The sequence below is a fragment of the Neolamprologus multifasciatus genome, chromosome 14 (assembly GCF_963576455.1).
Source record: "Neolamprologus multifasciatus chromosome 14, fNeoMul1.2, whole genome shotgun sequence".
Taxonomy (NCBI): domain Eukaryota; kingdom Metazoa; phylum Chordata; class Actinopteri; order Cichliformes; family Cichlidae; genus Neolamprologus; species Neolamprologus multifasciatus.
The window spans coordinates 19,837,629-19,857,364 of record NC_140452.1 but is presented as its reverse complement, the minus strand read 5'-3'; the positions used below and the strand labels follow the sequence as shown (position 1 = coordinate 19,857,364).

General features: G+C 40.5%; 1 protein-coding gene and 1 long non-coding RNA gene across 2 annotated transcripts; both read left to right on the top strand.

Annotated features, from left to right (window-relative positions):
- Nucleotides 1-93: 93 nt before the first annotated feature.
- On the top strand, nucleotides 94-1,579 carry LOC146503962 (uncharacterized). The gene is made up of 4 exons (XR_014877877.1): nucleotides 94-485; nucleotides 602-704; nucleotides 826-913; nucleotides 1,151-1,579. It is a non-coding gene; the product is annotated as an uncharacterized LOC146503962 (long non-coding RNA).
- Nucleotides 1,580-1,716: 137 nt separating this feature from the next.
- Nucleotides 1,717-19,720, top strand: LOC146503961 (uncharacterized). The gene is made up of 32 exons (XM_085130644.1): nucleotides 1,717-2,785; nucleotides 3,238-3,430; nucleotides 3,662-3,798; nucleotides 4,287-4,511; nucleotides 4,961-5,102; nucleotides 5,222-5,918; nucleotides 6,039-6,176; nucleotides 6,342-6,524; nucleotides 6,656-6,850; nucleotides 7,020-7,168; nucleotides 7,251-7,419; nucleotides 7,531-7,665; nucleotides 7,829-7,981; nucleotides 8,892-9,093; nucleotides 9,251-9,391; nucleotides 9,484-9,669; nucleotides 9,940-10,011; nucleotides 10,107-10,233; nucleotides 10,322-10,455; nucleotides 10,774-10,971; nucleotides 11,188-11,337; nucleotides 11,876-12,055; nucleotides 12,609-12,725; nucleotides 13,276-13,425; nucleotides 13,510-13,662; nucleotides 13,874-14,089; nucleotides 15,976-16,080; nucleotides 16,650-16,794; nucleotides 16,927-17,138; nucleotides 17,322-17,540; nucleotides 17,662-17,768; nucleotides 19,426-19,720. Exons 6-32 carry the CDS (start codon nucleotides 5,802-5,804, stop codon nucleotides 19,603-19,605), a joined length of 4,233 nt encoding a protein of 1,410 aa, XP_084986770.1. The 5' UTR covers nucleotides 1,717-2,785; nucleotides 3,238-3,430; nucleotides 3,662-3,798; nucleotides 4,287-4,511; nucleotides 4,961-5,102; nucleotides 5,222-5,801; the 3' UTR covers nucleotides 19,606-19,720.
- The last annotated feature ends 16 nt before the right edge of the window (nucleotides 19,721-19,736 follow it).

The following is a 19,736-nucleotide window of genomic DNA, read 5'->3' as shown; positions in this document are numbered from 1 at the left end:
TCCTAAAAATTTTACCTTGTGAAAATATAATTGGTCTTATGTGATTAAACATTTGATGTCTGGCAATGGAATAAAAAAAACCCCAGTTTCTTCTTTATTACATCTTAATGACTTACAAGAGCAACATAAATAATTTAAATGATCCACCAGCAGAGACACCATCTAGGTGAACTTCAACGCGTCATGCATTATTGAAAGAAGCAGATATAGTTACCGAACATTACTGCACACTATTGTCAGCTAAAGCAACCACCTGGGAATCAGATTTCATGCACATTTCGCTTTTAGTGGCTGGGGGCCTCTCACTTTCAAGTCTTTAAACGATCACTCTGGGAGACTAACTCCATTAAGTCTTTAACGTTAACTTAGTTGCTACCAACTTCTAAGTGATTCAGCAATAATGTGTTCATGGGAAATAATACACCTGCGCTTCTTTTTAGCTTTTGCTATCTTTTTGCTGCAGACAGAGTCTGGAGTTTCTTCAGGTAAGCAACTCCTTTTTAAATATTGACAAATTAAACTAAGTAACTACCAAAACCACACTGACTGCACGAGAATGTTCTATCTATTGTTCTAACAATAATTTATGTAACGCCTGAAGGGAGTGCAGACTACCCCCTCAGTGAGGAAACAGATGTGGATCAGTGTCCAGGAGGAAAACACTTCTCCCACCAGCTTTGCTTAGAGTGTCCCTCTGGTCATTTGTGAGTCATCAACCATTTTTTGAACTGTTAGATCTGTATTCTTTCACTAGTAAGAGAGTTTTCTATAAAATGGATAATAAATTATACAAATTACAAATTATAAATTATTTTTGTTTTATAGCTGCTCTGGCAATTCGTCTGCACCGCAAAGATGCCCAGCAGGAACATTCAACATGTACACAGGGAAGAGCAGTATCACTGACTGCAAGGTAAGACATGTTAATGCAAAACAAAACACCAAAAACACTTCTGGCTTCATGCTTTATTTTCAAATTAAGAGAAAATGCATGTTTCAACTACAGTATGATGACTTGTCATAGCAGAGCCCATAGACGAGCCAAAGTGAAGACAAGTGACTGCAGAGCGATGCAGGAATTAATAATTAGTTACAAAGCTGTTTTGTTGTCATCATGTGTGCTCTTATTGCTCATTTCTTTATGTCGCAGCCTTGTTTTCCAGATCTCATCAGTTCAGAGGAACGAGTGGATTGTAAGCTGTGTCCTGCAGGCTTCTCATGTGATCCAACCATTGGGATTCTTTATTTATGCCCCCCAGGACAGCATTCGCCAGAGGGGGTCCTGCAGTGTCTGAGCTGTCCTGTGGATTCTGTCTGCACCTCGGGTTTCCCTTATAGGGTCAGACCTAATAATAGTGGATAAGAAGTTAAATCCTCCAACATTCTGTGCATTTGAGGCAAAAGTTGAAACAATTTAATATACATTCTTTTTTTTTCTTCTTCTCTTTTGTCAACATGTCTTATAGTGTGGACCTGGTATGGAGCCCAACCCAGATCACACCGTGTGTAACGACTGTCCTCTGGGCTTTTATTCTACTATGTGTACGATCCAGTGTCTGCAGTGTCCAGCAGGTATAAAAGACAAACAAAACAAATCTTCTGCACCCAAACATATAAAGAAGTTTGATATAAATAGCTTTATTTACAACTAAAAAGTTCTCATAAAAATGAAAAAAACAAACAAAAAACACATTTTTTCTTTGTTTCTTAGGAAGTTACTGTCCAGATAGTGGAATGTCTGAGCCACTTCCCTGTCCTCCTGGTTGGTCTTCTACACCTGGACAGAGTTACTGCAGCAGCTGTAATAACACATCCATACTGTGTGGTGGAGCTATAACCCCCCGCTGGAGCCAGCCAGTCCACAGATCCAGTCAGTCCATCACCTGTCGACCAGGAACATACAAAGATGTGACAGAAGAGTTTGGTTGTATGGTCTGTCCATTAGGTTGGTGTTAAGTGCTGCATGTTATCATTTATCTTATAATTTCTTTTACTTACCAAAGAAATGTCAAATGTACCTGTGTTTTACCCCCGCAGGTCATTACTGTGTGGGAGAGGTAGCTATACCCTGTCCTGCAGGTACTTACGGCCTTAAAGAAGGCCTGCAGAGACTGAGAGACTGCACAATCTGTCCTGCAGGTAAGTGGTAAAATTGTTTGTCCATGTGCAAAAACTATATATATATATATGTGCAGAAGAGTATGTCTCATCATATCTATAACATACCTAACCCTTGGAAAGCAAATGTAATAGTTTATCTGGACTGTATGACTGTATAATATCCTCTTAAAATGTTCTTCTATGAAGAGTGTTATATATAGCATTGTATATAAATACTTTTTCTCTAGGGTTTTACTGTCTGGAAGGTACCTCACAGAGACCCACCTCCCAGTTCCTGTGCCCACAAGGCTATTACTGTGAAGAGGGCACTGCCACCCCGCAGGGGTCACCTTGCCCCACTGGCACAGCAGGGGAACAACTGGGTCAGACAAGTAGGGCAGGATGCAAGAGATGTAGGGAAGGGCGCTTCTGTCCTGCAGGTAAGTCTCAGCATTAACAAACTGACTTCACTTGACAAAAATATTAAGATGTGTCCCAGAAAGTAACTATCTTCATAGTTGAAGAAATAAGATGAAATATAGATTTTAGAGTGTGTGTGCGTATCTTTAAACAGGGTCATCAAGTCCTGGTTTGCCCTGTGCTCGGGGTAGATACTGCCCTGCTGGTACTTTGGAAGAAGTTATATGTCCTCCAGGCACCTTCACCCCTCATCAAGGGGCGATAAGTGAGTTTAAATATGCTATTATTATTATTATTATTACTGATTTATATATACACTTTAGTAGACACAAAGCTCTGTTTTATATTTAGTAAGTCAAACTAAATATTTTCTTTTGAAATGAATTTATACTCCTTCACAAAAGCCTCAGCCTAATACGATATTATAGCGCTCTGTCACAGCAAATCCCAGTGATTATATAAAAATATAGGTGTTGTTTATTGCAACAGATGGACACTGAGAGGGCAAATAGAAAAACATCTAATTTAGCAACATAAAAACAACTGCCGATGGCAAGCTGTAGCAGTGAGCCCAGTATAGAAAAATGATGGGTGACTGTAAAGAGAAACCTAACTATGTGCACAAGCAGTGAGTACAGCATAGGAATTTATGGAGCAGATTTACTGTTTGCCTTAATCCTGTAGTATCTTTGCCATGACAGTAGGATTTCCCCCCAGGTGTGAAAGACTGTCTCAAATGCCCTGCTGCCTTCTACTGTCCTGTGGGGACAAGTGACCCAGTGCCCTGTCCACCGGGATCCTTCAACCCTTTAGAGGGTCAGGATGAGGTGGCTGATTGCAGAGAGTGCTATGCAGGGAAGGCCTGCACACAGGTAGCCCTGAGAGCCCCTGATGTAGACTGCATGCAAGGGTAAGTTGCAATCTCAAGATGAAAAAAATGTTGTTGTTTTATTCTTTTTTTTAATCAAACATGCTTTAGTGCTATTGTATTCTTATGTTTCCAGTACTGTAAATCTGACATATGGGAGCCCTGTAACTTTTGCATTTAGCCACTGAGACATTGATTTTTATGTTGCTCCTTTTCAACCCACCTTGACATTGTTACTCTATGACTTTGATCAATTTGTCCGTATCTTGACAGGTTTGTGTGTCCTCCTGGGTCTTCAAAACCAAACGCGCCATCCAATGCGTGCCCACCGGGGACACTGAGCAATCGCACTGACCTAACTGACCGCTCACAGTGTCAGCAGTGTCCAGCACGATATGCCTGTCTTCGAGGTGACATTTCATATAGATGTTCAGATAACCTTTAAAAGTACTCTTTGATATTTCATAGTATCTGAAGATATGAATTCAGGTCAGGTTTTCATACAAAGCTCAATTATGTATACAACTGTATTACTATACTGTGTGAACTGAGTGTATATATTTGTAATATGAGACATTATATTTGGTTTCTGTTTTTCTAGACTTCAAATGCATTATGATTATGACTACACAACTGTTATAGTTTGCTAATCAGCCAGAATAAATTACATTCACATTACAGTAAATGTTTTAACTAAGAACTGATCATCACTGCTTCTTTTTAAAAGATGTCGCATTTAAACAACTAAAATCCACAAGAGTGATTATTAAAAAAAAGAAAAAAGAAGACCAAGCAAAAGAAAATGCAAGTTTTGTCACATGTTGATATTTGTTTAATAACGTTGTCATATATAAGTGTCACCTTAATCTACTTGTCTGTGTTAATTCTTATTTGTCAGGAACTGGAGATATACAGAGACCCCCACTTCTCTGCTTTCCTGGACATTATTGTCCTGCTGGAACTATGTTCCCCACCCAGTACAAATGTCCTGTGGGTACATGGAGCGGTCACAGTGGATTGGAGGCTGAAAGTGAGTGCCAGCCATGTCCACAGGGCTGGTACTGTTTGGCTGGTTCAGGAGCTCCATCAGGTCGATGCAGCTCTGGACACTACTGTCCTGAAGGTAAACACGAATATGTGATATACATATATATATATGTATATCACATATATATATATATATGTATATCACAGAATATGTATATATATATATATTCTATATATATCCATATATATATATATATATATATATGTATATCACAGAATATGTATATATATATATATATGTATATCACAGATATACATATATATATATACATATTCGTATATATATATATATATATATATATATATATATATATATATATATATATATATATATATATATATATATATATATATATATATATATATGCATACATTTTTTATCCTTTATGAGCATTGCATGCTCTTAGAGATAAATACAGGTTTCCATGTGAAATTAATTTTGTAGAATGAGATTTGTTTTCTCTACCCGAGCTGTATTCATGAGTCATTCGTGTTGATATAATCATGTCGTTATTGCATCACCAGGAACTGCATATGGCACCCAGTTTCCTTGCCCTGAGGGCACCTACAGCATCCAAATGGGTAACAGACGCAGAGATGACTGCTTGATATGTCCCGAGGGCTCGTTCTGTCAGCAGGGCACCTCCAAACCTTCACCTTGCCCACCGTAAGCAGTGATTGTGTGTCAGTCATAAAGAAAAATGTGAGAACGATGACGATATGGATTTTTGTTAGCATTAAGCTGGTTTAATGAGTGTGATTTAGTGTATTGCCCTGCATCTCCAGCTCTACATTTCGCCGTCTGAAAGGAGGTCGGAGGCTCGAGGACTGCTCTTCTTGCCCTGCTGGCTATTTTTGTCCCCACTCAGCCACTGTCAGCCCCAGAGTGTGTGGAGCTGGCAGCTACTCTGTAAGATCTTAACTATAAAACATCCAATGTGACTGGACCCCCGACAGAACCTCTGGAAACTAAAGCCTTTGTATTCTCATCCTTCAGTAACTGTTTTGATTGTCCTATTTTTAGATTTCCCACCCACATGATATCGTCTTGCATTGCTCACTTAGTAACGTATATCAGTAAATGTCAGGTAGAGGAGTTTTTGAAGTCAATTTCTTTCATAAATCAATATTTTGCTCGCAATATTGAAGCAGTGTCAGTGTTTTTCCAGCATCTTCCAAATTAGATCCCCCTCTCCTTTGCGTTTTCAACGTCTATTTTGCTGTATCCCTCCCCCATACTGGTTGATATCTTTAACTTCAGCTTTCTTTCTTCACGTTCTCTTGTGTGTAGGATGAGGGATCTGCAGAGTGTTCTCCATGCTTGCAGGGCCACTTCTGCAGTAATGAGACCACTAGTGAGGAGGCCATGCTAAGTGTCATGGTGTGCCCTCCAGGTTTTCTCTGCTCTCAGGGTTTGGCCAGAGACCCCCAGCGATCAGCCACCCTCTGTCCTCGAGGTTTCTTCTGCCCCGGAGGAGGCATTGTGAGTCACAGACTGATAAATACAGGAGAGACTTAAAAAAAAAAAATTAAAGTGATGTACTTATGTTTTCATATTTGGACACATTTGACCTCTTAAACTACATCTAGTCTTTACTCACAGGATCCCAATCCCATTCCTTGCCCCAATGGCACCTACAGTGAATTTCCTGGCCTGCGTGATGCCAGTGAGTGTATCCAGTGTCCTGAGGGGAAGTATTGTTACTCCCAACAACCTAAGGAGCAGCCTATTACCAGGCCTGTAAGACCCTAGATTTTTTTTATGATCAGAAAGACAACATTACGATGACCAATTATAGTCAGTTTGTTAATACTGTTCACAAGTTTCTACCTAATAGTGATTTTAGATGAAGACTGCATGTTCAAAGCAAGTACCATAACCACTATTATGTTGTCCTATATTAAGACAGAGGAGTGTCCTGATGGCCACTATTGCCCCGCTGGGACCGGTTACCCCTTCACCTACCCCTGCCAAGCTGGCAAATACAGAAACAACACACTTGGTCACAGTGGAGAGGCATGTATTTTGTGTCCATCCAGGCATTACTGTAGCAGCCCAGGAACTCACACTCCTTCAGTATGTCCACAAGTAAGAATAAGACTTTTGAAAAACTGTTTTGCTGTATGGGTGAGACAGTTTTTAAGTGTGCTTGCATCTGTTTATGTAAAATTCACCAGAGGCACAAATGGCTCTTTTTTCCCCTCTGTGCCTCCGTTCAGGGGTTTTACTGTCCAGACGGCACTTCTGTTCCTGAACCTTGTCCTGAAGGAACCTACAGTTCTCGCTCTGCTCTCAGTAATAGGTCTGAATGCACCCCTTGTGGCGGAGGCCAGTATTGCACTGGAGTGGGACTTTCAGAGCCCTCTGGAAGCTGCAGAGATCGTTTTTACTGCAGAGAGGGAGCCAAGTCTGCTGTATGCTAATGTTATTACAGTCATTTATTCTGTATTTATTCAGGGTATACCAATAATTTTCTTTACTTGTTGGGATCAACAAATACAAATACAACACATAACAACTCTATGTTGTAGGATTTCATTACGCGGCAGTAAGCTTTTGGCCTCTCTTCACTCTTATTGCCAGACTCCTGTCGATGGACCAACTGGAGGTCTGTGTCCGGCAGGAAGTTACTGTCCTTTAGCCTCGCCCTCTCCTCTCCCATGTCCTTCTGGCACTTTCAGCAACAGCACTGGCCTCAGCACACCTGAGGAGTGTACTAGCTGTCCGCCAGGGTAATCCTATCGATTTGTTTTGGAGGACTATGTACAGCTGAAACCTCTACTCCATGAGTCAGTGTGTTTCTCTCCCTGTCAGTTTTTATTGTGCAGGTTCTAACAACACGTCACCATCAGCCCCTTGTTTTCCTGGTTTCTACTGCACTGCTGGCTCAGCGTCACCTGTTCAGAATGAAGCAGAGGAAGGGCATTACACTTCGAAAGGGGCAGCTAGGGCAGAGCCATGTCCTCTTGGTTATTTTCAGCCGGTAGGATATACTACATGCCAAGTGCTGCTACACTGAGCCTGTATTTCTTTTATGATTGGATGATAGGCTAATGGTATATTAAGGGTTATTTCTTTTGTCTGTGCTCGGCAGCGTCGAGGTGCACAGTCATGTTTGGAGTGTCAGGAAGGCAGATTGTGTAACCACACAGGCTTGTCCCAGCCACCTCTGTGTCCCACAGGACACTACTGTCCTCTAAGATCCACTGTTGCTCACCCATGTCCTTCAGTGAGTACCTTCATGTTCTCATGTGGTGTGAAATTGTGGGTGTGTCATTGTAGAGTGTCAGTGTTCGCTGCACGTTTTACTTCTTCACTCTGTCTTCATGATTTTGAATTTCCTCCCATAAATCCCACCCAATTAAAAACAATTCCATGTGATTATTATTCAGGGCTCTTACTCTGACCAGCCTGGTGGTGATGCTGTGCAGCATTGCCGGCCATGTGACGCAGGCTTGTTCTGTAGCAGAAGTGGTCTTTCTGAACCTCAGGGTCTCTGTGACCCAGGACACTACTGCACCACTGGAGCTTCCACTGCCTCACCAGTAAGATTTAATGAATAATAACTTTATTTACTATGTGGTAATATTATCTTATTTTAAAAGGATCAGATGCTGTTTTTTGTTTGAGATTAACAGACAACTGTAATTCTATAAAGGCATTTTAAGTAGTAGCTCATCTCAGAATGAGTTATTTGTTTTTGGGACAATAGCTGTATTTGCGGACACATTAAGAATTACAGTTTCCTTATTTTACAGGTACTGAAATATTATATCATATATTTATTGTCATGCTTTTATTGGTTTACGGTCTTTTCAGGTCTCAAATGTCTTTATATTTACCATATCGATTTCCGAAGAGTTTCAAATGGCGAAATATTTGACTTTTTTTTTCTACGGGCTTGTTGATGAGTTATGCTTATAATTCACTTTTGCTCAAGTAAAGCAATTTGTCAGCATGGTGCAGTATATGAGCGGGGGAAGGAGCACAGAAAAGGAAAAACAGAAGGCAATTAAAGAGGTGGAAATGTCCTGGTTTTTAAGTTGAACGTGTCTGCTTTAGTGTCGTGCAGTTGATTTGATGGCAGCTATTCATTTTCCACACACATTGACTGCTAATTTCATTTGATATGAACATGAATATAAAGGCCTGTTTAGTTTGAATTGCATTAGTTAAATAAATAACCCAAGTGCTTTTTGGATAGGCTGCTGATAGTGCGTAGGAAATTAATGACAGCTTCCAAATCGAACAGCCCACAGCTTTAACTTTTAAACTTCTGACTAGAACAGTCAGATGATCAAACTTCTTTGTATTCCAAAGCTAATTTCTTCAAACTGCTTCTTTGGTTCAACACTAAAACACCCAAAGATATTTACTATTATTAAGGACTATTTTAAAAATTGTTGCCGATTAATTGCTCTTAGTCACCTTATAATTACCCCATCACTCTCACAGGTGGCTGTGGCGTCTGGCGGTGTCTGTCCTGCAGGCTACATCTGTCCACAAGGAACCAAGTACCCACAGCAGCACCCATGTCCTGTGGGAACCTGGAGTAACACAGTGGGAGCCCAAACCTGGTCCTCTTGTTTATCCTGCCCCCCAGGACTCTACTGTAACAGTACTGGACTCAGCCAGCCTTCTGAAATTTGTGATATAGGTAATGAAGTGCCAGCAGTGCCTGATGTGATCTGTGTATATCTGTTTCATTGCCATAGTGTCTATCACTAAAATAAGCAGAAAAACATAAACTGATTGGATGAAACGCTCTCCAGTGTTTAAGAAGTCACTAAACGTTTGCATTTTCTGATTTATAGGATATTATTGTTCTGGAGGGGCAGTGGTTTCAGCGCCCTCTGATGGTGTGACAGGTGACATTTGTCCACTTGGATATTATTGTCCAATGGGCTCAGCATCTCCTCTTCTCTGCCCTGATGGGACTTACTCAAACACAACAGGTATAAAAATATAATTAAACACAAATAAATCATATTTGTGATTTCAAATGCAGATGTCACTTCACTATTAAATTATTCTCTTTTGTTTAAAGGGGCAGAAATGTGCGATGACTGCCCCATAGGAACATATTGCCTATCTGGAGAAGGTGTCCAGCCGTGTCCGGTGGGACACTATTGTCTTGGTGGTGGCGTTGAAGGTATACTACCCTGCCCACCTGGTACATACAGTCCTCAGTTTGGTCTCAGTCAAGTGGAGCAGTGCCTCCTTTGTCCAGCAGGTGAGAGTATTGTAACATGCTTTTTTTTTTTTAAGTGCCTGAATGATACTGGGAATCTGTGGATACAGTGGTTAGCTGAATTAGATTTTAATATATTAACTCCTTTATGAACTGGGGTTTTTAAAGCTAATTGCTATAATTAAGAGATAATGGCAGAATGACTTACCACATTTAATTAACTAAACAAGGAGTAATTTATGATTTGATTCAATAAATGCTTGTAATTATTACCACTGCAGTGAAGTTCTCTTTTCTCTGCTTCAATTACAGGCTTCTATTGTGAGGATTGGGGTCTGTTTGAACCCTCTGGGCCTTGTCAGGCCGGTTACTACTGCATAGCTGGTACACCAAATCTATTATACAGCGTGTTCAGTGCCTTTGTGCTGTTAAACCGACTTTCACAGCTAAAATGTGACCAAAATGTGCAACATTTCCAGGCGTGAACTTTCAGAACCCTGATGGCAACTTCAGCACAGGAGTAGGAGGAGCATGCCCGAAGGGCAGTTACTGTCCTGAGGGCACCAGTCTGCCTATGCCTTGTCCGCCAGGGACCTTCTCTACTAGGTGTGTTGGTCAAAATATTACACACACTATTATACCATGGACCTGTAAATGTTTATGCGCATTTGTGTTTACATTTGTATGGTTGCAGTCTTCATCTGGTGGACACCTCTGGCTGTAGTCCATGTCCAGCAGGTCAGTTCTGTGGCACTGCAGGTCTTACTCGTCCATCTGGTCCATGTCAGACTGGATTCTACTGTCCAGGGGGAGACACAACAAGCACAGGTTTTCTTGATTCAGCTTATACAATTCCATGTCAGCACAGCTATTATTAATCAATGTATGTTAATTCATGCTTTACATGAATTAAAACTCATGTAAAGCAGAGCTAATGTATAATGTGTGAATATAAATGTTATGAATAGGCTTTAGAGAGAAGAGAAACAGATGCTGATAAATACAGGAAACTAGAATGTGTGAGGGTGTTTTGTTGAATGAGCGATTACTGAATTAATCATGCGTTATCATGAGATTTATCACGTTAAGGGCTTAGCAGCCATAATTTCAGTACATTTCCACATCTAATTGGTTTTTTCTCTCCAGGCGCAAAAGGAGGGCTTTGCCCAACTGCTCATTACTGCCCTGAGGGTAGTGCTAGCCCATTGCCCTGCCCTGCTGGAACATACAACAACCTCACAGGCCAGTCAGTGTGTTCCCGCTGCCCTGCTGGATACTACTGTCCAGAAAGGACTGCCAATTTTACCAAGTTTCCCTGTCCACCTGGATTCTACTGCCCTGATGGTACAATCACCCCAAAACTGTGGTCATGGTTATGATTCTTTATCAGAATGAATGATTAGTAAAAGTTCAGCTTAGTCTGAAAAGAAGCAGAGTGTGAGCTTCGTATTGAACTGAAAGCTGGTTTCAGCTTCAGTAAGCTATTGTCCCCAGCTTTAATAATAGAAAAGAAGTTGCACACATGGCACTTGTTTATATCTAATTGCATTACATGTGTAGGAACTAAGCATGCCACCCAGTTTCCCTGTCCACGTGGATACTACAACCCAGAGCCCATGACGCAGAGTCTGGACAGCTGCCTGCCTTGTCCTCCAGGACACTACTGTGAGAAGGAAAGGCTGACCAAAGTGTCTGGAAAATGCAAAGCTGGTCAGTAACATTGTCTTTGTTCGTTTGTTCCAAAGATACAATCACAGCTTGCAGCCTAGTTTCTCAGTGTCAGGACTTTGTCCTCTGTGCCAGCGTACGTGTCTCCGGGGCCCAGCAAAACAGTCTGGAAGATTTTAGAGTAGGGAACAAAGAGTGCACATGAAACACGAAACATCACAGCTCAACACCAGTCGCACTTCAGCAACAACAACGGCTTTTAAATAATTCTCTGTGTATTATTTATTTATGTGCAAAGATGCGAATGAACTTCAACACATCAGACACATAATGCACACAAGTGATAGACTGGTGTGGAAGCCTGACTAACTGGTTTATTAAGACTTTTCTTAACATTGTCTCATCTCTGCCACCTTGCTCTGTATCGCCATCTGTTGAGTATACATATACATATATATATATTTATATGTTGAGAAAATCATGTTTCACTAATGCTTAGACGTGTCAGCTGCAGGATCTTTTCTATATCACACAGAGTTTGTGATATCTTGCTTTGTTTCTTGCTGTTTGTTCCTCTCAGGTTGGTTCTGTGTCTCTGCAGCGTGGAACTCCCAGCCCTTTGACCTTGACAATTATACAAATGCCAACTGTCTTTGTCCAGCTACATCCACAGGGGGGCGCTGCCAGGCAGGATTTCATTGCCCCTTAGGCAGCTCAGAGCCCCTACCTTGCCCACCCGGAACCTTCTGTAATGTCTCAGGTGCACAAACACGCTGTTTACTAGGCTACAATAGGCATATTGTTACATATAGGTTCTCAGCTAAATTTGTGAAAAAGAAATAAAATAATATTTATACTATATAAAATAATATTATCAAAATAATATTTTGAGAATGAAGTTGAAAGTTGCTGCTATACCTTCTACAAAATGCCTTGTGTAGATGAATCAGTGAAATCATGCTTAAGGATCAATTTTAGTAGCAAGGAAATCATTTTTCTTTCAGCACATAAACACAATGTGCAGAATGGGTTTGGCTCTCCTTTTGGCCTATGCAGCTATAGATTGTGTGTTGTGTGTTCTGCCTCTATGTATATCGATGTTACAGTTATGACAAATCTGTGCCATGTGATTTCATTGCTGTATAATGTATTTAAAAAAGTAAATAAGTAAATTGGACAGTTCAGTTCCAGGAGGTTTCTGAAATATTCTTGTTGTTCCACTTGAGGGGATGCCAATCTCTAGCCAACTTATAGATAATATTTTTTTGGCTGTGCACAATCAAAATAACCAATTTAGTCATTTTGCTCAAAAGGTTTAGCTCTGCCAATGGGCCCCTGCTCCCCTGGGTATTATTGTGTAGGAGGAGCCACTGAGGCCAGACCAACAGATGGAGAAACAGGCAACATCTGTCCACCTGGGACATACTGTGGTAAGCCCAGCATTACTTCCTTGGAAGGATTGTATCAACATCTTGCCAACTTTTTAAGCCGAAGTGCAAAGTAAAAGGCTTGGTGAAAAGGAAAGTACAATACACTGAGTCAACAGCAATTTTAACACTGTAGACACAAGTTTAATGGGAAAAACTATGTTTACGTACATTTGCCAACACCCAGTATACACTGGATATGTGTTAGAAACAGTTTTGAATTGTTTCTATGGCTGAAATGCCAAGTTTCTAAAGTGGCACTACGTCTGCATTCTTCCTTGGCATGCATATTAAGTAGACTGGAGATGCCAAAGTAGCTATAACTATGAGTCAGGTGGATTGGACACCCTGAATTACCCACAGGTTTAAGTATGACTCAGCATGTTTCTGTTTTTTTTGTTGACCTGTGTAGAGTGTTCCCTTATACATTCTGCGTGGTGGATGGCTATAATTTCCAACACCCTTCAACCCTGTGTAGGCACTGGAACTCAGAAAGGATGAATGAGTTGAAGGAATGAATGGTGGCCTAAACTACATTTATTTTTCTCTGCAGTTGAGGGGTCTGGGGAGCCAGAGTTTTGTCCTGCTGGTACTTTTTCCCCAGTGTCAGGCCTGACCAGTGTGAAGGGCTGTCAGGCTTGTACATCAGGCTTCTTCTGCAGAACAACAGGCCTCAGGGCTCCAACTGGACTCTGCAGCGATGGTCAGTTCATAAATTTGATCACATGTTCGATGAACACCTGTGTCCTGTCTTTTTACACTACTGTATTTCTGTAAATCTCCATAGGATACTGGTGTCCTCCTGGTCAGACTGTGGCTATGGCTCTGCCATGTCCTCCTGGTCACTTCTGCTTAGAGGGTAGTTCATCCCCAGAGCCGTGCCCATCAGGAACCTATCAGGATAGAGACAAACAGGCATCCTGTGCCATCTGTGGGGCAGGTAGGACACCTAAATCCTTTGACTTTTTCAACATTATTATTTATCCTTTTCATAATTGGTTGAAGAAGTGTTTATTGAAGTTGATTGCTTTTTTTAAATGCTTGCAAGATTGTTGAATTTTTCCCTAATGCCACCAATATAAATGTGTAATTTTTTTTTTTACCCTTTTCCCACATTGATATTGTTAATTTAAAAAAATCTCTCATTTAAGGTTACTACTGTGATTCAAGTTTGGGTGCAGCTAATGTGTCCTTGCTGAGGCCCTGCCCTAAGGGACATTACTGTCCTCCAGGTACAGCTCTGCCCAACCAATACCCTTGCCCCATAGGCTCCTTTAACCCAAGAGAGCATATAGACAGCTCAGCTGGCTGCATGCCTTGTGCATCTGGACGTTACTGTCCTTCTGTTGGACTGTCAGAGCCAGCAGGTGAGAATCTGAAAGTCTTCTCTCTTCTCCTCTCCTTGCACTGCATGCTGGGAGTGTGAGTGACTGAGTGTGAAGGTGGTTGGTGAGTGCATGGAGCTGCTAAATGGATTTTGGACGTTTAGACTGACATTTCAGATAAATTTTCTTCACACCCTTTGGTTGTTTAACAGGAAAGATACGTTTTTTTTTTTTTTCATTGTTTGATGTAGAGTGAACAAGGTTAAGTTAACTGGCTGTTCCTTAATAAGGGCTCACCTCTTCTGTCAGTTATAAAAGGGGCCAGTGTTGTGGCTCCCCAGCAGTATACTGTGGAGCAGGTTCTCCTAGCTGTGGGTGAACAGGTAGGTCACAAGAACATTACTTACGGCTCTTGGATGAACAAGGCTGTGGTTGTCTTTCTCCATGAGGAACAGTTAGCTCACCTGTTGGTTGAAAGGGGCATCAGTTCACCTTTATTTGTGCCATCAACGTGGATCTGATGTTCATAAACTCAGTATTGAAAATAATTAGGATGATAGGGTATAAGCAACTCAGTAAACAGAAAAGGTTTTGGTTGAAGAAAAGATATTGACACGGGTGATACGCAAAGGGTGTCTTTGTATTGGAAGTGGCTTCTAATTCTGTTTTTTCACTTAAAACAAGATATTTTTGCTTGAAATAAGTGAAAAATGCCAGTGGAACAATGTACTGTCTAAAAACGAGTTCCTAAATCTCACTGAAATGTTACTCTGTAGCTGAATGTGTCTTATTTTAAGTGTAATGAGCTATTTTGACTAGAAATAAGACAAATATACTTGGTTAGATTTTGAGTTTTTGCAGTGTAACAGGTTCTTCTCCTAGAGACAGCTGGAGGTCCATGTACAAACCTTCCAATGAAACGTAGTGTGGCTCTCCAGTGAAGGGTGGTGCATGGGGCAGTGGCCGCAGACAGACATTTAACACATACAGATCAAAGAGTAGAGGGTAACTGTGTTTTTTTTTTCAATCTAAGAAGAACCTGCAACATTTGTGGGTTGAATGTCCTAGTTTCTCTCTTTAAATTGCTGGAAGAGTGGTTGGCTGGATATGGACAGGTGCCGGACAATACAATGTTCATTTATGGTCCCAAATACAGATCAGCACAGAGGAAGCAGATTTGTCTTACCAACTTTCTCATAAGTCAGGCAAAAATGGGAATCTGGCTAACCAGGAGAAACAAAATGAAAGGAGTAGGGTCTACAGATGTTGACCTTATCTTCAAGGTGTGGTGTCTGCACGTATCAAGATAGAATTTACTCATTATAAAATGATGGCAGATTTTGATATTTTCATTTCAGTGTCTTGTGTACAGTGAACAATGATTTGTTTGTTCTTAGTTTTTGAAAATTGTACATTTTTCTGTTTTTGTGGGGTGTGTTTGTGAGTATGTGCAGTAATATGTTTCTGTTTTTCTTTATGTAACTGTTGATGAGGAACTGTTTCATCTTCTCTTCTCTTCTCTTCTCTTCTCTTCTCTTCTCTTCTCTTCTCTTCTCTTCTTGGTACTATGTCTTACTGAAAATACTTCACAGTAAATCCCACAAAACTCATGTTGTTCATTATGTCTTGTTAGATAAGCTATTTGAAGTGCTTTTGCAAAGTTCAAAACAATGATCCCACGTGTCTCTTCACCCAAAATGCAAAAATAAACATTTTTTCTCAACTTTAGTAAAAATAGCTTTGGATTTACTGTATTTGGCCTGGGGTATGTAAGTTAAAATCATATATCAAAAGCTAATCTTGGTGACCTAGTTTGGTGATCCAGTTGTAAAACCCAGAAGGTACAGCATCTAGTGTGTACTGCAGGACTGCAGATATATTTATGTGACTGTACGATGAAATGTGTTGTGACATTATTTTACCCATAGGACCATGCCATGCTGGATATTGGTGCAGAAAGGGTGCCTCCTCTCCCAGGCCACTGGATGGACTCTCAGGTTTCCTGTGTCCACCTGGTCACTACTGCCCCTCAGGTACCTCATCTGTCTTCCCCAAACAAGCAGTCGCCCACAGTTGCTGCTGTAATGATGATGCAAGTTTCAGAGATACACATCACTTTTTTTGTAACACAGTGCTGATGCAGCTTGCTTTTTAAGCTAATGTAACCAAATTTATACTGTGTGAGGATTTTAACATTCTTCTCTTTTATAGTCTATGGCTGCCAAGTTTTAGTCACACTAATTAGCATTTAGAGCGCTAAAGGACGTTCAAAAACATGTTTTCTTGCAACTTTTGATGTAGTTCTCATTAAATTAATTTGTGTGCTTGTTCTCTTTAACTTGAGGCATTGACACATGTCTTAAAAATGCAGCTGTAAGGTAAACTTCTTGTTTAGCCTTCAACTGCATCTTGCCCTAAATTCCTCAACCCTGGACCCAACAATGGGTGCATGACAGTTATTTAGTTGTAGCTGAATTTTGAGTACAGTGTCTTAAATTACATTTTTTTGCTACGTTTAATAACTGCTGTCTTTATTTTAGTGTGGCAGTCATTCTGTTTCTTGGAATCAAGATGTGTTTTTGCGCTTGTGCCATCTTTGCAGGCACCACAGGTCCTGAAGCGTGCCCTGAAGGAAGCTGGTCAAACAGCTCAGGACTGCATAGCCAGGAGGACTGCAAACCCTGTCTTGGGGGTTTTTATTGCAACTCTGCTGGCCTTACTAAACCCAGTGGGTCCTGTCATGCAGGGTACACCAGATTGTGATGATTAAAGAAATAACCATCACATCATCATCGTCTTTGTTATATATATAGATATAGCAAATAATGTAAATATCATTTTTATCCCCAGAATTTTCATGCTGTCTTTTCCTTATGCAGATACTACTGCATAGAGGGAGCTGTCACATCTACTCCCACTGATGGAAATACAGGGGGACCCTGTCCTGAGGGTTACTACTGCCCTGAGGGAACTGTTCAACCTGTGCCCTGTGAACCAGGGACATATGTGGCTGTTACACATGCTACTCAGTGTGAACCTTGTCTGCCAGGCTGGTATTGTGTGTCTGGCTCGTTGTTCCTTTGTCCTGCAGGTTTGTGATTTGCTGTTTTGGTTGTCCTTATAATACAGTGGCATTTGTAAGCTATTTTATTTAAATTATCAAGAGAAATTCTGCAAAACCCCCCCCCCCCCAAACAACAAAGGGATTTGATATTTTTTTTTATCCTTAATCCTTTATTTCCAAATTTCCCTTTGTTTGTTTTATGACCTGCAGGCTTTTACTGCCCCCAAGGAACTGGATTTGACTTGAGAAGCTGTCCAGAGGGAACTTATGGTCCTGACCCCGGCTATGAGTCTGTCTTGCAGTGCAGGCAGTGTGACGCCGGCCATTACTGCTCTTCCAGAAATGGCACAGCTGTCACTGGGCCGTGTCAGAAAGGATATTACTGCTCATATGGAAACATCTCTCCACAGCCTTTCTCAGTGGCTGCAGGTGAACATGCTTCTTTAGAACTGCAAGAACTGCAATAAAGCAAATTACATTCTGGTAATACTATGTGTTGTCTCACTTATATGTGGCAAAATTTGATTGCTAATGCTGTGTCTCTCACCAGGAGAAGGAGGGCCATGTTCTGCTGGTCATTACTGTCCCCAGGCCACGGTTAAGCCTCTGCCGTGTCCACGAGGAACATTTTCTAACCAGACCAAGTTAGTCTCAGAGGTAGCTTTAACTCAACATACTCAAATTATTACACTTAAGGGCTGTCCTGGCTTTCTTATCAAAACTAAGATGAAAAAGTGGAAATATTCTCATGATTCTTTACTTGCTGTTTAGAAAAGTTGCTAATTTATTTAGTTTAGAGTTAAAATCTGACATCACCCCTCATTTCTGTATGTTTTGCTTTGAAGGAATGACACTAGTTTTCCTAAATTTCTGAAGGCCTTTCAAAGTTTTTGTTTAGACATTGTCTACTTTTTTCCCCACTCATTTTCCATCCAGACCGTTTTCAAAGGATTGCTTTTCTTTTTGTTAATTCACGGACTTTGGAATCATTCAAGCATAAAAAGGCACCTAACTGTGCTGTATTTATACATAATAGTCACCTTAGCAAGGAGCCCATTTTAAATTCTATCTTTAGGCACTTTGTTACTAGCAGCCAGTCGAATGACGAAACACATCATTTGTTCCCATTGCTTTAGGAAATCTATGAAAAATGCCAAAGATAACACAGTATGGCAGGCATAAAATAGTGTTTTTGAACTAACAAGGTGATTTCCAAAGTGCTATTAGCTGAAAACCTGGCATATCTTGGCATGGTGTGCTGTGTGTCCATGAAAAACAGGTGCAGGACAAAGGAATAAGTGTCAGACCTAAAAAAGTAAAGCAGATGAAAATCATGTCCTAAAAATAAGGGGAAAATGCCCCGAGACAGGACCTGAGAGATACATCGGTTCACTCAATCCTCCACACTGACTCCTATTCTCTGAAGTAAATTCTCAATATCCAAATCCAGTTTATTGAGTCAATCAAACTTTGAACAGTTTTCACTTTTTTAGACACACTTTGATCTCATTTTGTAAAACCTAAAAACATTACCAAACTAGATGGTCCACAGTGATTCACACTGAAGTTGAAAAGACAGCTACAGCACAGATGTGATGGAACTGATGTAAGCCTGTTCAGAATATACAGCAAGCAAAGGTAAGTTGAAGGTTGATGCGAGCAATGTATGGCATTAAAAGTAGAAGACAAATAGCACAATATGTAACACTTCGTATAGAATACATTGTGTGATTACTGGATGTTGAACAAAGTGAACAACCTAATCTTAGCACATCCTCTCTGCCACCATAATCTGCCGTCTTGATTCTTTACCGTGTTATCTTAAAGGAAGCTCAACATTTTGTTCATTATGGCTTTTATTTAATATTTGAATCATTTTTATGCATTTATAAATTAGCCGCATAAAGTTTGCAAGACTTAAAAACAACATGAGACATGAGAGCTCCGTGTCCTGAACAATGTGTTTTGCTCTGGTGCGTAATGAATACTGAGCAGTGTTTTTGTTTTGTTTAATTGTGTGGATGATTTGAAAACGACTATGTGGGTTCGAGCACAAGTGAAACTGTTTCATTGTGGTTTTTTGTTTACAATTTTGAGATACGTCTTTAAGGGTTTAAGGAATGGATCTTAGCAATTGTGAAAAACTGTTTACACAGTAACTTACATGATTATTTCTGTCATTCACTGTAATAGCCAGTCGATGTGTAGTTCAATATTAATATTGCAAACAAAGCACATTTTTCTTTTTCTTATTGCCTGTCTTCCTCTTTCCCTAATCCCTCTCCCTCTTTGTTTTTGTCATTATTTCTCTCAGGAGGACTGTCAGTCATGTCTCCCAGGTTACTATTGTGATGCTGCGGGGCTCTCGGCACCTTCAGGAAAATGCTGGCAAGGTTTCTTCTGCTCTGGGGGTGCAGAGCGTCCTGAACCTCCTTTAAGAGACAGTCATGGAGGGCCGTGCCCAAAAGGTGATCAGATCCCCTTGAATCTGTAGCTTACTATTCAAAAACCCAGCAGAACCTGGTCAAAATAAAATATACCAGGACAGATTAAAAACAAATATAAAAAACAAAACAAAAGAAATGTCTGGATGATTTAATCAGGCAGCGTTAACACTGTTGGAAG